The sequence below is a fragment of the Peromyscus eremicus genome, chromosome 11 (genome assembly GCF_949786415.1).
Source record: "Peromyscus eremicus chromosome 11, PerEre_H2_v1, whole genome shotgun sequence".
NCBI classification, from domain to species: Eukaryota; Metazoa; Chordata; class Mammalia; order Rodentia; family Cricetidae; genus Peromyscus; species Peromyscus eremicus.
This window is the reverse complement of record NC_081427.1, coordinates 66305320-66323583: the sequence shown is the minus strand read 5'-3', so window position 1 is coordinate 66323583 and position 18264 is coordinate 66305320. Positions and strand designations below refer to the sequence as shown.

The window sequence follows — 18264 nt, the reverse complement described above, 5'->3', positions numbered from 1 at the left end:
GATTAATAACAGCAAATCTTATATTCTGACCCACTGTTTTAGATTGTATTGTAAAAATTTAACTCAAGTTTAAATATTGTTGAAGTGGCAGTTTAAAGCCAGTGTTTGGACAGAACTCTCAGAATTCTAAGCCTTTCATTCAATATTTTAAAAAATATGTGTATTTGTGTATGGATATGTGCAAATGAGTGCTGTTGCCCACAGAAGCAAGACAACGGTGTCTGATCCCTTGGAGTTGGAGTTTTGGTGGTTGTGAGCCACCTGACATGGGTGTTGGAAATTGAATTCAAGGTCCTCTGAATTCAGTAAGAAGAGCAGTATTTGGTCTTAAACACTGAACCATCTCACCAGCCCCAGTCTTTTATTCTTAATATGCATGTATTCAATCACTTTAGTAGTAATGAAAAGTAATTACAAGAATGTGATGAGTATGAAAGTAAAATTAAAATAATTTCTCCAATGTTTTTAAGATCCAGTGAATTCTTTCAGATTCAATTTTCTACATGTGGACATGGAAGGCACATACCATTGTGCTAAGTGACATGGTCTAGCTATACAGTCCAGCCTGGCCTTGACCTTTCTTTGTGCCTTAGCCTCTTAAGTTCTGTGATTACAGAATGCATTTACAGCTCAAATAAATTTTAATACAGCTTTGAGCTTCAAATTATTAGTATGAAAGTGTTTGTTTGTTTCACTCCATTAATATTGATTGGCTCATTACAACATTTAAGTTTTATTAACACTTTTCCTTCCTTAAGTTTACAAATCTACAAATTTCCATAATGGACAATGAATAAAAAACAAAATGGGATCTAGCTAATTAATCACCCCCCAGAAGTTGTCCTTTGATCCCTGTACATGCACCACGGCAAGCAAATGCCTGTACACATACACTCATGTGCTTAAAATAAATTTAATGCAAACTTTTTAAATAACAGTCACAGGAACAGAAAAAAAAATCTAACATCTTCGATAATAAAATAAAGAAGGCAGGGAATAGTGCTTTGGTTTGCTTTACTTGTTTTAGATCTTTAAATTTTGATTTAAAGTGTAAGTATTTCCCATAAAGTGAAGCTTTTCCCATTTCAAAGTTTATTAAAAGGTAATTACCTGAAATTATATTAAACATCCGTGGACTCAGGATAGCAGGACAGATAAGCCGAAGAAAAACAAAACCACTAATTGGAAGGAAAAATTTTTTTAGAAACCATATATGTTTAAAATATAAACATAAAAAATTTAAACTTAGAACCATAACTTTTACTTTCAACATGAGGAAGCCCAAATAAAGTTGGGCCTTAAAAATTAAGAAAACTGTAAGGCAAACATAACTTCAAATTAACTCTGGAAATAAGTTTGCACTTATTCTCTTAGCTATTTAGAGATTAGTAATTTGTTTTTTACTAGAGGAAGCAGTGTATTAAAACATCGAGAACTGCTGAAATAGTATAAACCTTTTATAGATAAATAACAGTTCTGTAAGGTTCCAAATTACCCACTTTGTCTTTTAAAATTTATTAAACAGAAAAGTCTGTGAGTGTGAATTAAGATATATAAACATTGGAATACACTGTATCAATGAGTCCTTGACAAATTTATAAAATGCATACAATAAACACTTGAAAGTTCTGCAGTTAATGTAAACTTAGATACTCTGCCTCCTTCAGTCAGTAATATTAAGTATATTGTTGTCATATAAGATCAGTTTTTATATTTTTTTAAAAAGAATAATTAACCTTGACAAGCATTAGTCCTCATAGTTTATAAAATTCCTTCTATAATTACTTACAGCAATTAATAACTTCACATTTTGATATTTCTTCTTAAAGAAGGTTCCTGTATAAGGTTTACTGAAAATATTTTGATACCTAACCAGAAACTTGAATTGATAACACTGAACTATTAATAAATTTCAGTGAAAAAATATTTTGAATTTTTAAGGTGATTTTAAATTAAATAATACATGGGTACTATGCAATTTAAAAGCTTATTGCTAGGAAGAGAAATCACCTTAGGCATGAAAAACCCCTAAAGCACCCTGACATTAAGTTAGAAGATTCCCTGCTGTACTAGTTTCACAGTTATACATTTAAAATGTGCAGTATCCCAGAACAGTTTAATGTCCATCACACAACTGCTCAAATAACATGCTTGTCATTTTTCTTTCTTCCTACAATTCTTCAGTGTGTCTTAGTGTAGCTAACTGAGAGACATTTTGGTTGGTCTGTTTTATTCAGGGGTAGGAATCAAATCCAGGACCACTTAGTGTTAATTCAGTGCCTTACCTCAGAGCTACGCCCTTAGGGCACTAATGGAAATTCTGTCTGCAAGAAAAGTAGAAGCCTCCTGACAAAATTTATATCAGAAATGTCTTTAAAATTCATATTTTACATATAATGTGACTGGCAATGTGTATTTTCCATAATTACTAGAAAACTATACTTGATGCATTTCTATAAATTTCTTAACAAAATCCTCAAACAATATTAATGATATTAGGTGGTCATAGGAATTTTGCTTTTGTTCTGTTTGGTTGCTAACAGTTTATAACTTAAGCAAACAATTTTATTAAGTCCATATATGAGCTCTCTGATTTCATCAGATGTCAAAGCTGTTGTAAATGAGAGCTTCAGAACTCGAAGGCATGGTTGGAATCATAGATGGTACAAACCAATTAAAATCTAATGGTTCAACTACCGCACCTCTCCGAACACCACTTTCCTCCCTCTCTGCCTACATACCTGAATCAGTGTGTACTGCACACAGTGACTATGACAAATGAAAGAGCGACTCTTACCTAACAACTCTTGTTCTCATGGTGTTATTTGTAGGCCATTTACGCTGAACAGATTTCTGTAAACACCCATAAATATACCTCAGTGTCCTGCCAAAATAACAAACATCTCGATTCAGAAAGTAAATATCATCATCATATGATAATCTAGTGGCAGCCAAAATTTTAATAATTTACCCAACCAGTTTATCATGTTTTTATGCATTTGACCTTCTCATCTAAAAAAGGTATTTTGTCAAAGAAGCACATTTAGTAACAGGTGTAGAAACATAATGCAGTAAGTTTGGCTCCACTGATTTTAATTTCTGTGTTTATGAAAAGTATGAAATAAGTTATTAGACATGAGAATACAGAGGAATTATTGTGGCACATGTTCCATTATTTTGACTTCTTCCATCTAAACAAGTGAGTCTACTCACACTGACTTGTAAGCAGACATGACACTGGTATCTTGTATACATACTTGACTTTGGTTTCTGTTTCCTCAGAATGTAATGCTAAGCAAGAACTAGAAACCAGATTTACAGATACTGTCCTCAGATCTGAGACATGTTATTCACTCCCTAAGCTACAATACAAGCCAGACTTACTTGGTCCCCATATAAATATAGTTTAATTTATTAACGTATGTGTGTCTATTTTTCTTTTCTGTGAGACAGGATTTTGCTATGTAGCCCAGGCTGGCCCAAACTCATCATCTTGCCTCAACCGCTCCAATACTGGGAATATAGGCAGGTGCCACAATGTACATTTTACTGTGGCTTCTTCAACAGTTATTATTCATTTACTTTTTTCTTAAACATAATCCATCTTTTGTTTGGTTTTTTTTTTGGTTTGGGGTAGGGGTTGAGACATGGTTTCTCTGTGTAACTGCCCTGGCTGTCTGGAACTCTATTGAACAGGCTAGCCTTGAACTCAGAGGTTCACCTGCCTCTGCCTCCCAAGTGCTGGGATTAAAGGTGCATGCCACCTTGCATGGTTCATAATTCACCGTTTATGAATTAAAAAATCTGAGAATAATGCCATTAGAAAGCATTCATTAAAAGAAAATTTACAAACCACAAATTAGTCAAATTTTGCAAACAATTTGACAACTTACGGTGGGAGTATTTCTGAAGCCATGAATATTTTCTCCACAAGCTCTGAAAGTATGTTCAATAGGTGTGCTAAATTAGTGTTCACATCTTCATTCTTCTCTAACTTCGATGGACTTAACTAGAAGAAGGAACAAACCAATCATTATGGTGGTGATAGATTATTTTTCTCAACACTGTCCACGGTTCCACGTATGCAAATTCAATAGGTTTGCTATTATTCATTCCCAGTTACTCAACTGAACATTAAACCACTCAGTTCTATTTATCTGAGGGGAAAAAAAAAAAAAACCAACTGTTTTTAATGAGGTTCCAAGTAGTAGCTAAGGAAGATAACCAAAATGTATAAGTAGAATCATGAACCCTTCTCAGAACTTTTCAAGTACAATCCCCACCCCCAATCTACATGTTCTGATCTGCCAGATGTACCTACAAATCTGACTTTTGACAAATTTAATAGTAATTATGGGATTACCCTCAACTTCTAACAATAGATCACTCATTTTATGGCAGAATTAACATTTGATAGCTCCAAGTGTTAAAAAGTATTTCCTTATTTTACTGACACTGTATCAAGCAAGCCTGCGGATTTATACTATCTTCTTTTGTAACTGCTCTGTAGCATCCATGAAATACAATAGTTATGTAAGCAGGATTCTACTTATAAACTCACACTGCAACCTTAATCATCTTTAAAAGATTATTTAATTTTCTTTTAATCCTGATCTTCCACAAAATAACCCATAGAACTCTCTAAAGAAAAGATGTTATATTTTACAAGGTAAGCATCCTTAAGTTTGACTTTGGGTGCCAACATGGCACTACAAATGGGAAATCCACATCTGGCTTCACATGATGGGCCAAAATCATAGCACAAGCCTTCTAGAACTCATGTAAAATAAACTTCAGTCATAAACAAATTTCATGCTTAAACTTAGGTTCCATCCTCAAGATACCTTATTGTGTATATGAAATAGGCCCAAAATTTCAAAATACATTTTTTTTTTTTAATAATAGATACTCAACATGAACAACAAAGTCCCTGGAAAAATGTTCAATTTATCTTACACACATTCTTAAAGTAAGGTACACCTGATCATTAGAAATTAGGAGAAATACCAAAAGAACTGAGTGCACGAATGTGCATGTGATGTGTGTGTGTGTGTGGGGGGGGGGGGGGCTGGCTAATAAATCTATTATAGAGGGCATAACTGCATTGGCAAATTTTAGAAATGATGTACTTTCCCAAAACTGTAATTTGTTAAAAGTTCTCATTAAAATGTACTATTTGCTGCAGAGATTAAAACAATAAAGTGTTACCTCACATGACTGCTTGCTTTCCATTATCTTTAAAATTGAGTCTTTCAAAGCATGATGAACAAATTGTGTGGCAGTGGCTTTCATATACTGCTCCATCAAGGTACTAGCAAGTGTTGTAGCTCGAAATAGGGTAGTGGCTTCATCTACACAAAAATGGATGTTAGATTACATTCACAGAACTGTACTAATACAACTAAGTTGGAAATTAAATTATTTTTCTTCAGTAATGAACTTTTTACATGAATATTGATGAGAAAATAGATACATTAGTAAACTGTGATAAGTACCTTAGCCTTGGAACTGCTATAAAATCTAGAAATAAAATACAGGTGACATCTGATTTCTACCTGCAAACTACTAAGTGATAAATACTATGTTATTGTTGATAATCACACACTGAGTCTGGACAAAGAAATCATCTTCTTACAGCTTCTAATATTTAATCTGCCATGACAGAATTAGAAATAGCAACCCATTCCCATATTAAACAAAGAATCTCAGATACTTTGTAAATGATTTAACAGTTTAATACATTTAGTTTGATATATAAAATCATATGTACTTTTATGTTTTTAAAAATATTACACATCCATATATTACCTTCCATACTTATCTCTCTGTCATTTAGTGTGCATAACAACAATGATTCCAGCTTTTCATGAAGAAAAATCTTCAGTAGGATGCTGGCCAGTAGTGTTCGGTCTTGTCCACATACATGTGATAAAGCATAGACTACATGAAGTTCCTTTTGTAGTATGAGCTAAAATGACATTAAAAAAGATTGCTGAAACTATATAGCATTATGTATCCTTGGAGACCAATGGGAAATATATATAAGGTTAAGTGGCAGAACACATACATTGAATACAGTTAAAAATGGAGTGAGTTTGTAGCCTATATGTTTCAAGCTTTATAAGGACAAAATCATACAACATGTTTTTTACCTCTGGCTACTAGTGTACTACTGATCTAGGACATTACTATTTAGCTTAATGCATTTTTATTAAGTAGTTAATATTCTTGTGTAATGCCATCAAAAGCATTAGACTACTAAATAATACCTCTTTAAATTCACTGTACTCTTCTTCTGGCATGATTTTTTCCATAGAGTATCGTGCTCGAACACGCAGGGATCCTGGTTCAATACCTTTTAATGGTATATGGGAGCTGAGCAGAAACCATTCATCTGTGGCATGTCCTTTCTGTAACCTGCTCAACTGGCAACGCATAAATACTACAAAAGAAAAACCACTATGGTCATATGCATTTTCTCAATACAGTTTTCTGTAGTTTTAAATGCTCTCCATTAAGCAAGTTTTCAATAACATCACAAAGTCAATGCTTATTTGGTTACTTTTTTCATTTACTAAAGGCCTGCTATGTGACATTTTGTGGTAGGCTCAGGATATGGGATTAAGAAATGATTAAGACATGGTGTTTGATGTGCGTGGAAAATGTCTTAAGCTATAAAAGAGGATGCAATGTAAGTGCTACAACAGTGAGCAATACTTGTACACAGGGATGCATAACAGCCTAGGGGAATTAAAAATCCACTCCAAAGATGAACATAATTTGAGTTAGCTAGGTAGGTAAAAAGGTAGAGCAGTAAAGACTACACTCCAAATAGAAAGTATTGCTTCTTTCTGTGCCATTACTGGGATTTTATCATACAAGTAATGGAGAAACACTTAAGAATACAAGCAGTTACAGAATAAACGTTTTATTCAGAGGACTTCGGGTTTTGATCTGTCAGTACAGATCACTGCTTACCCTAAAAGCCTGAGTTGTAAAAGAAGGTATTAACCTAATTCACCCTGGTATGAATCACTAAATCCCACTGCCATCTGTCCTACCAACAGGATGGGAAGAAGTGTGCTGCTCGGAATAGGATATCCAGAGCATTGAATATTACAACAAATAACTAGTACACCTAAACATTCTGTATCTTTTTTCTTTGTAGGGCTAAGGACTAATCCCCAGGCCACTGCATGCTAGACAAATACTCTACCATTGAGCTATATCTCCAGTCTGTAACTTTTAATATTTGAAATGTAGGAAAAATTAGGGGAAGCTAAAAAAGGAAAGAGTACAAAAAATGATTACCACTACCATTTTCTTGTAGGGAGAGTACATTGTATATTTTAAATTGTAAGGACTACAGTACATACACTTTGGCCATTTTGTTCTTTACTTAATCGTCACCTCTGGACAGTCAATGTTTAGTATCAGACTACATAGCATATGTTTCATCTCCATCTTAGATAAATTTCATATATAAATTCTAACTATATATATATTATAATATATATAAAATAAATAAAACATGCATTTATTACTTTAGAAAGTGTTGTAATCAACTTACAGATATCTGGATCTTTGCTTTTCTTTGTTTTATTACTAAGTGTGATTTCAAATCTATTGATGTCAGGAGGAAGATCACTAAAGAAGCAAGGAGAAAAATTGGAAAAAAATGTTCTAGTATCAAACTACCTTATTTCCATTTAAAAAATGCAGTGTGTTATATAAATATAAAACCAGGTTTACATTATTTGTTACACAAGAATATTGATAATTAGACATTTTCCCAGTAATCTTAAACTTCCTAAACCACTAATAACCCATTAAAACCAGATCGAGAAATATAGAAAACATTTTGTCATTACTTTTCAGTAGTCCAAAGGCATTTTATTAATAAAGATGAACAAATCCAACAAAAAATACTATTAAAACAACAGAAAACAGATAGTTTATGTGTAAACAGCAGGAGGAAAATGACTCTAAAAACAGATTGAATATGATAAAATACGACTTACTCAAAGACAAACTCCTCTGACCATACTGGGTTTTGTCCCTCCCTTGCATGAGTTTTCGCTACTTGGACGCTATTCAGGTAGATGTTACAATATGGATTAGTAAAGTGTTTTACTGGGAGTTTGTGGGCTTCTTCAATATGTAAAACAAGGCTGCTGACCTAAAAAGAACACAGAAATTCATACCCAGCATTTCAAGACCTGTATATAAAGCCAAAAATAGTGACTTGTTTTTCTTAGTATTCTGAAAATTATAAGCTTTGCTAATCAACTATCACTATTCATTTAAAAACTCCAAATATCGTAGTATGCTTGTCATGAAGATTTTACTACTTAAGAGTCCATGGTAAGATGTTTATAAGACACAAATTTTACGATCTGATGCTACAGAAAAGACATGCATTCCAAGAAGCTAATTTATTATCAGTATGGGGGCCATACCCATCCATCTACCTCTGACTATTAGACACTCTTTCTCTCTACCATCAGTTGTGCTATCCTCAACAAGCAGGCTCTGATTTATCTATAAAATGTAGAAGACTACATGCTGTGTTAAAGACTAGAAACAAGCCTTCAACCCACAGCAGATTAACTGACACATCAAAAGAGCTTGAGATATTGGCTATTATTATATGTGTACAAAGGTATGTGACAACTTCTATATATTAAATATTTATATATATATGTAAACACACACACACAAATGTCCTTGGGACAAAGGCTAGGGTTCAGTTACTTTATAATAACTGTTTTTACACTTCCAATAAAAGTCTGTTAAATTCAACAAGCTTACTGGAAATACCCATTAATACAGGTCACTTTTCTCTATAAATACATACTATCTTAACTTTCTTCAAAATTCCAATCAAATTAGAGATGGCTACTTCCAATTATCTAGGGACCACTTTAATGAAACAACGAAAGAAAGACGTGAGGCCAAGAAATAAGGGATAAGCCAGTTATGGTGGCTCACTCTTGTAATACTAGTATTCAGGACACCAGTGCAGGAGGATTACTGCAAGTCAGAACCCAGCCTAGGCTACGGACAAAACCCTTATCTCTAACAATAAAAACAATTAAGAAAAGGTAATAACATAGTACATATCTAGAAAAAGAAACTTAGCTTAACTTCCTAAAAATAAAAGTATACACAAGATTTAGGTTTTAGTTAAGATTGGCTAGTTAGTCTCACAAACAGCTATATCATGAAAAACAAGTTTTCAAGGCTACTGCTGTGCATGTGATTAACTGATCAGAAGTACCTTTCCTTCTTCCACCCGAGAAAGAGGTGCAGCACAAGATAGGGGTTTCTTTTACTTGCTTTGAATTGTTTTGTTAAGCGAAAAATAATCTATTTATTTAAAAGTTGGCACAATAGACTAGGAAGCAGAATACATATATAAAGAACTCTTCTTTCACAAAGTAATCTGCTACCAAGTCAAGTGACAGCAAGGCTGTAAAATTCCTGAAAGACTAAACTTTTCTACTCTTAAGAAATGTTGGCAAAAATAGCATGTACATGTATAGGGAAAAAAAGAGCAAAGTGATATGAAAATAGGACTGTTACAAGTCAGACACAATGAAGTTTCACCTGACGAAGGCGTTTACTAGACGTCCCTGGGCTACTTTTTCGTAAACTGCAAAATGCTTGCAGACCTTTCATCCAATCCTATAAAAAAACAAAACAACAGTATTGCAAAGAAACATACATGAGTTTATCCAATTTATCAATTTACTTTCTTTATATTTAATTATCATTTCCATCCCTAGACTTCCATTTCTAGTCTCAATATACTATACTGTAATTTTCTGTCCCAGCAAAATGGAACAAGAAACCAAAAAATAGTAGTTCTCTCACTGTCATACTTAAGTCCAGGGACCTCTCTAGGGTCCACAGTGACACACACGGTCATCTGGTATTGCCAACAAAGGCACTTTCATTCACTTTTTATCCCGTTTGTTTCTCACAGAGTCTCCTCAGAAAAGTCATATTTGTACAAAATATAGTTAAACCCTCCAGAAATATTACAACTAGCTGGCTTGACTTTGGATTATATGATGACCATCTCTAACTTATGGAAATATAATGATTTTAAATGATTAGCCTCAACTGAATTCGTAGAGCATTTAATGGTCAATTTTAAACGTCACTTTTTATCCCTAATAACCCTTCACTATGTTTGTTAAAAAGAAACAAAAACTTGGACAGTTTCTTACTTGTTAAATAAAATACTAAGAGTTCAGACATACTTTCATAACGCTGTACCACAGTAGTTTTCTACCCTAGTTAATAAAGTTAGGCTAGCACAAAGATTGCAATAGTTTAGGAAAGAGTGATCTTACCTCTGCTTGTTCTGGAGTTTCTCCTGCAAAGTAAAAGATGTAATGTTCTTCACTAAAGTGCTGAACTACTATCTGAAAACAGTTTGGCCTTGGAACACAAACAAAAAAGGTATTAAGAAACTTAAAAAATATTAAAGTATTTATACCAACTTTAAAAATACAAAGTATAATTTAAGATTGTCATAATTTGTAATTTAGAGAAGAAGGTATTTCGTTCAGCCAGATTGATGTCATGTGCATAAATATTACAAAATTGAAATTTTATTAGTCTTTCATGGTTTAAAATAGAGATATAAATTAATATTAAAATAGATCAAAGAGAAAAGCAATAAAAATTGAAGTAGAATTTCTAGGACTACACATAACTTATATGCAGAAACTGTGGACATGCACTGGAAAGTAAAAAGGAATGGTTTTACTGGAAAAATGTTAATGCTTGTTTCTAAGCAGACTGAAGGTGGTTTGAATGTTCTTTATTGTAATTTTCCATTTTTTTTTTTTACAAACTTGATCATTTTTGTTCTTCTATTAAATCAAAAACACCATCTCTTCTACACCACTTATTCTAAAGTTTAATGGCATAGCAGGTAGTATACAACATTTGTTCATGTCTTCCTCACTATGAACTACTACAAATCATTTGTAAGACAATTTTATAATACAAAAGTAAGACAATTCTATAATACTTAATAATTTGTATCTGTTTTGGAAATGTGCTGACTCTACAGTTAAACTGGAAAAATCTTAATAAAATGCTTAATAAGTAAGGACCTGTAAGTTTTCAGAAGTCAGTAAATATTACTTCTATATTATTTTAGAAATATTACTTCTATATTATTTTAGCCAAAGATTTTATCATATACACTTGTTTAAAATTTTAAAACATTTTTCATGCTTTGGGAAGATCATAAAATAGGGAAAATGTGAACTAAGAATTTCTGATCTGAATATAGTCTGAGATTAATCCTCCAGACAGAAAAAAGTATAGGAATAACAAATGGCAATTTGAAGATACACAGAACAACCGATACTGGGAAACCTGAGAAGTAAAGCTCATTTTGAGAGTCTGACTTTCCCCATACTGCTTCCTTTTCAACCCTAAGGCCATAGACTGTGAGGCTGATGTACTAAAGCAAGAGCAGCACTGTTGAGACAGTAGCCCCAATCCGGGAGATTCAGTGACAGGAGGGGAAAATGGACCCCAAGTCCTTCAAAGATCAGGCTGTCATGTTAGACACCTGAAGCTGACTGTGTCTTCACATAAGGAGGACAAAGCAAATTGAGGTTGCCTTCCCAACCTTGAACTCAATCTTCACTTGATCCCCCCAAAGACTTTAAGAACAATATCTTCTGGAAGCAGTAATATTACTCATAGCTTTTCACACACATCATTCATTCAAACATTAGCAGATATAATAGAGCCAAAACCAAATGAATGAAAAAACCAAGAGGAAAACAACAGAGAACAAACACAGCCAAATACAGTTTTCAAGTAAGTACAGATGGAGAAAGAGAGCTATTTCTAAACTGAAAAATGGGAGGAATAAAATTAGTAAGTAGACTTAACTGAAGATCAATAGATAGTGAGCCATCAAAGTAAATATTTAGCTTGAAGAAGGGATGGCAAGAGAAGATGTAAAACACAGAAACTGATCTATTTAGATGCATGGGACATGGTACAACATGTTTATTGCAGATCCTAGAAGATAGGGAATGGAACAGAAGCACTGTAAAAGCATGCTAACAGAGATTTTCTAAAGCTGATAAAAGACAGCAGGTCTCATTTAAGAAACTATAATCATTAGAATTTTTAAAAAATATTTAACAGTAGACACATTTCGGGTTTTCTACAGGAAAAAACTTCAAAGCATCCAGAAAAAGTTTAGGTTCATTAGCCCAGATAGATAGATAGATAGATAGATAGATAGACAGACAGACAGACAGACACACACACACACACACACACACACACACACACACACAAATGAAGTTACAATGAAAAGGATGGAAGGCAATCAATATGGTTAACTCGGTTAGAGAAGCTTCTCAATGCAGTGGGTAGTGGTTAATGCAGACACATTACTGTTAAGAGTGCTGGGAAGAAGCAACTGAACGCTTGCTCGGCCTTAGATGAGACATGTTATCAATTCTCTCTACCAATTCTTAGGGAATATCATAAAGATTAGGTAGAAAGAATATAATAAGAGAATGGGGAGTAGTGTTGTAAAATGCTGGCCTCTTGACATGCCATAGCAGTTGCATATAGCCCATAGCAACAGTAATTATCTACTTAAAACGTGCACAAGATCAAACCAGTTAAAGATTCCAGCATGGAGTAGTGAAGGCTCCAAAAGCCCCACTTCTAGCTGAGGAGCTACTGGCAGTTGATGGTATTAGGGGAGGGTTAGGAGTGTGGTCACTAAAAGGTGGTCTATGCTCAAGTGGATGAGTCCATGCTCAAGTTCATATGGGCAGCATTAATTGGACTCAGCAGGTTAAAAAAAATTTAATGTTTACAGAAAACTGCCAAACAAAAATTTAGTATCTAATGTAATAGCTTTCCTTTTAAATTACATTAAAAAAAAAAGCCAGAGTAAATGAATCAGTCTGTGGAAAAATAAAAGGGTAAATAACTCTGTCAACAATGGTCATTAGAATAATTATCACTGAAACAACTTTCAACTTAAGCTCGTAAAATGTTTCCGATATAACATACAGCATTATTAAAAATCTGAAGTTCAATATGAAGAAACAGACAGAAACTGAACAAACTAACTAGGAAAATTGCACAACCATGCAGGCAAACATGTACACAAGCAGTGTTATCCCAACATTTCTTCATCAGAAGACAGAGCATGCATATTTAGTTAAGTCACCTTTCAAAGAAAGCTACTACTTTCTTTCACACTACACTTTACCTGAATGCCACAGTCTATATATTAGGTTCTATGTTCTCACACAAAGCATGAATGTGCAAAGCATGCTAAAATATAACAGTACTCATTCACAAATTTGCCCTTTTGTGCTCTGATATTCGTACTTTATAATAACATACAATTGGTATCAACTTAATTTCATTTGTCCTGTTATGTGATGGGGTATCTTTACTTTCATGAAAGGAAATACATTTTGCTGATCTCCTGGGCACTTCCCAATAAAGGTACATACAATAAAAAGTTTATACTAACTGGCCTATTTCAGGAACAGAGATCTGAATTCTCAAAGGAGAGATTTTACCTTTTTTTTTCATAGACATAACTTTTCATATCAGGTTTCAGACCTGGTATCATTAAGTATTCATAACTAAGATACCTTTAGAATGTCATACTCTTAACAGTCAATTTCTGCATTAGAAGCAAGAAATGACAATACAGTGACGGTACATGTATATTTATTGTTTTCCAACTGTCAGAACACATATTCTTTGTTCTACATTATTTCTGAAGAAGTTCACTATTTATTCAAGTTATTCCCACAAAGAGGGTATTTCCTACCGGACTTATATTTTTAACGTAAGTCTTCTTTTGGCCAGCTAATATTCTTTGATATCTAACAGTCACAGTCTGATCTGTTTTCTTCATATAAAAACAAAACACATGTGGCTGAAGTACCCTGGATTTTCTTACAGCCTTCATATTTTTAAAAGTAAAACTGTTTAATATGTATTCAAGTCTACAGACAAAGAATAACATGGTCAAGTGAATTTATGAATTAGTTCAGTAGCTAGTCCTACTACTGAAATGCTATTCCAAAGATGTCTGCCTAACAGAGTCAAATTTTACACAGAACTTAGGCAAAAGTTGAGGAAAAAACCTTAAAATCAATCAATTTTAGATAATTTTATGCTCTTAAAATAGATTTATACATCAAATGGTCTGAAAATATCCACTATTTTTATTATTAAAACACTTTTTAAGAAAACCAGTGTCTTACCTGCCAAAGAGACTATCATGGACAACGTAGACGGAACATACACTGAGATCTATTAACCCTTTTGGTTTTGTAGCTCGTTTTTCACTTTCAAAATAAATAAGTTGGGCATCACTGCCCTCTAAGATAAAATATAAATTTTTCCAGCGTTTTCCTTTGCCTGTTTAAAAAAAAAAAATGTCTTTAGGAGCTAAGACATAGTATTTTCAGAATACAAAAAAAATTAAGTATATTTCAATTTTCATTCTAAGAATAGATCCATATATAATTACAAAATACCTATAACCTGTATATAAAACTGCTTTTTGTTATTATTGCTTGTTTAATGAATTAATGAATGGTGGAGTTCATCAGAATACTTTAACTGTGTCTTCAGAAATTGTATTATGATAAAATCCTCAAAATTCCCGTTTTAGAGTAATTGTTTTCAACCAGCACCTACCCCTCAATATCTTAATGTCAAACTGAGGTATATCTATAAAATAAAAATGTTAGTACCCTGAAGGCTAAGTGCCACAAGGAATTTCTCTAAGAAACCATAGAGGGAGCCTGAAAGTAAGATAGGATTTAATGACACACCTGGAATACAAGCTTATTCTAAAACCCTGTTTAGAAATGTGGACTTAAACTGATCTCTAAAGTTTGAAACATGCTATGTTTAAGCTCTAAACAAGTATCTGTTATTAATAATCAATGACAAGACAACTGACTATATCTTACAGTAAGTTTTATGGATATTTATGACTCTACAATGAAAGAGGTATCTTGGTAGAGGGAACCATTATGGTGTTGGGGAGAAATGTGGTGCTAGGGAAATACCCAGGAATCCACAAGGATGACAGCAGCTAAGACTCCTAGCAATGGTGGAGAGGGTGCCTGAACTAGCCTTCCACTATAATCAGATTAGTGAGTACCCTGTCATTATAAAACCTACATCCTGTAACTGATGGAAGCAGATTCAGTGACCCACAACCAAGCACTGGGCTGAGCTCCTAGACTTCAGTGGAAGAGAGGCAGGAGGTTTCACAGGAGCAAGTAAGGTCAAGATCATAATGGGGGAAACCAGAGAAAGCTGATCCACGTTGGTGGGAGCTCATGGACTCTGGCCTGTCAGCTGGGGAACATGCATGGGACTGAACTAGGCCCTGTGAATGTGGGTGACAGTTATGTGACTAGATCTATTTGGGGAGGCCCTGACAGTGGAACCAGGCCTTATCCAGGGTGTATGAAATGGCTTTTTGGAACACATTCCCTAGGATGGGATACATTGCTCAGCCTTGACACGGGGGAGGGGCTTGTTCCTGCCTCAATTTAGTATGCCAGACTTTGTTGACTCCCCAAGGGAGGCCTTACTGTCTCTGAGGAGTGGATAAGAGGTAGGATCGGGAAGGTGGGAGAAAGGGAGGGAGGGGAAACTGGGATTGGTATGTAAAAAGAAGAAAAACTTTTTTTTATTAAAAAAAAAATACATTTATGACTCATCATATGGTGAGCACTAAAATCCTAAATTATTAGTCCTAAAAGTTGACTTACCCTTCTTCAGAAGGTAACCTTTCTTAACTATGTTTTTATAAAAGGCATCCTTTGTTTTACGACGAATTGTATTATAGATTTCCTTGCCATCCACAGTATCATTGAGTACTTGTTCTTGATCCTGAATTGTAAAGAAACATTATCAAAATTATTTATGAAAATAAATCACTAATGAAAAAGCAGGTAAAATATTTCTAATAACTAAAATCTAAATATAAATCTCACAAAGAAATTCTCAGAAAGGTTTGTCATTTCTCAAGAATATGTCTCATGGACAACTGCTATTTCAAAACCTCAGTCAGCTTGTTGTATTTTAAATCAAATGAAACTGTTTTGAAAGTTATTCCAGAATTAACTGGCAAATCAGGAGGCAAAGTGAATTAGAGCAAACTCATGTTGGTGAATGTTCTTTATCTCTGAGAAACACCAAGTGAGACTAGAAAACTAACTAGTTGAATGAGGACACATCCCCACCTTAACCCTCAGCTCACCACACATGATACAGTACATAGTTATATCCACACCTGGTATTTATAAGCTATCTGAATTAAGGTAATTTTCTTTCCACTACTTCACAACTTTCTCTGGCTTCAATACCTTTGATGGCCTCACATCTTTTTTTCACACTAAAGTACTGTATTTATTATAACCTTTACATATTTCTTTTTCATTAAGGATATTTAAAACAAGACCACATTTTTCAGTTCCTATTCTATTGTGTCAATGATGAAATGTTATACTTTGAACTCCATTTTTCCTATAAGCCCTAGATTTTTACTGCTCGATTTTACATAACAGGCTTTAGTAATGCATATAAGACAGCTGACATTAATCACTAAATTGCCTAAAGAATTATGTCACAAAGAATATAAAAAAATCATGATCTTCCCAGACAAATTAATTTTCAACTGTATCAAGGTATGTTAAACTAAATTTTAGTCTTCCCATTTCTTTATTAGCAGTTCTTTTATTTTTGAAAGACTACTATTTTGTGGTACTTAGCTATTTTTTGGAGGCTCTGTAAAGTCTATACAACTTCTTGTAAATATAGAACATTAAGTGATTTTTCACGATTGCCTTTCTATTCTATTTGGGACATTCTGCTGTTTCATTTCCTTACTCAGCAATTATGCCCAGGTACTAAGATGGTAAGAAACAGAAGCATCAGTTACCTCGATAGAGCTGACAAACTATGGCATGCATGCTAAATTCAGCCCATTATCTCTCTTACTTGGTTGTTGTTTTGTGGTATTGTGGTTTGAACCTAGGGAATTCTGCATGCTAGGGAAGTGCTCTACTACTCAGTTATATCAAGTGACCCAGCTCCAAGCCCAGTGCTCTGTTTTTTATACAGAAACTTTTACTGGACCACAGACATGTTTATTACTTTATATACTGTCTGTAGCTGAAATTTCAATTACCAGGATAGAGTTAGGTATTTGAAATACACTGGACATAAAACCTAACAAGTTACTACCTGGCCCTTTATAGAAAAGCTTTGCCAATCAATCCCTAGTAAAGATACAAGGATGCAATAGTGAAATAAGTCTCTGTGTTGTACCACCCTTGACTTTTAATGCATTGCCAGGTATTATAGCATCTTTAAAAGGGATAGGAGGACATTTTCTTGCCTTTTGTTATTATTCATTAAAAACAGCTAATTAAAACTTCAGACTTTTTAATTTTCTGCTATGAATGGTAAGGGGGAAATGAAAGGAAAATATTGACATTTACCAGAACAATGAATGAATTTTGAAAAATAGCTATACTCTGGACTCTATTGTGAAGAAACTGATTTTGATAACCAAATCTCTTACTATGATATATACAAATTGTTAATGTTCCTTAAATTTTTTATATCAAATTTACTCATGAGGGTTGTGAATTAATGCTGAAAACAAGTTATATAACAGGGTCATTAAAGTAAAACATATAATATAGAATTAAAAAAACTCACTGGAATATTCTAAGTTGGTATTTCTAAGTATAAAAACATTTTACAATTAGAGAACAATAAATACTACTTTTCAACAAAATGGTCTTCAGTGCTTTCAAAAGTATCAGTTTTGAAAAGCTAAACCCCATTAGTAATATTTATAGTTTGCGATCAGCATTGTTATTTATAAAAACCAGAGTAATTATAAGCAGAACTTATCAGAATATACAAGACAGCTTGTTCATCTGCACACAGAAAAGCTGAAGAGCAAGTAGCTGTACTCCAAAGACTTGCTCACTTAAGAAAGCTGTGACTATACATGAGGGAAATAAAACTTGCTACATTTAAGCACTCCTAACATTTTCTTTAAAACTTATTTGGTTTTTTTTCATTTCTTGTATATATTATATACTAAATTACTTACATACATAAATAACCTAAACACTAAAAGACTCAGATAATTAGTAATGATTAATTTCCTAGTTAATACAAATTTGTAGTCAT

General features: G+C 33.5%; 1 protein-coding gene across 1 annotated transcript in view; it reads right to left on the bottom strand.

Moving 5' to 3' along the window:
- Rasa1 (RAS p21 protein activator 1) overlaps window positions 1–18264 on the bottom strand; it is an 83736-nt gene that overhangs the window by 5374 nt on the left and 60098 nt on the right. The window contains exons 10-21 of the mRNA XM_059276493.1: window positions 15825–15945; window positions 14295–14451; window positions 10362–10449; window positions 9610–9687; window positions 8022–8179; window positions 7571–7647; window positions 6270–6442; window positions 5809–5968; window positions 5209–5351; window positions 3894–4009; window positions 2798–2884; window positions 1111–1178 (exon numbers count right to left, since the gene is read on the bottom strand). Coding sequence (XP_059132476.1) covers window positions 1111–1178; window positions 2798–2884; window positions 3894–4009; window positions 5209–5351; window positions 5809–5968; window positions 6270–6442; window positions 7571–7647; window positions 8022–8179; window positions 9610–9687; window positions 10362–10449; window positions 14295–14451; window positions 15825–15945 — 1426 coding nt within the window. The remainder of the gene's footprint in view (window positions 1–1110; window positions 1179–2797; window positions 2885–3893; window positions 4010–5208; window positions 5352–5808; window positions 5969–6269; window positions 6443–7570; window positions 7648–8021; window positions 8180–9609; window positions 9688–10361; window positions 10450–14294; window positions 14452–15824; window positions 15946–18264) is intronic.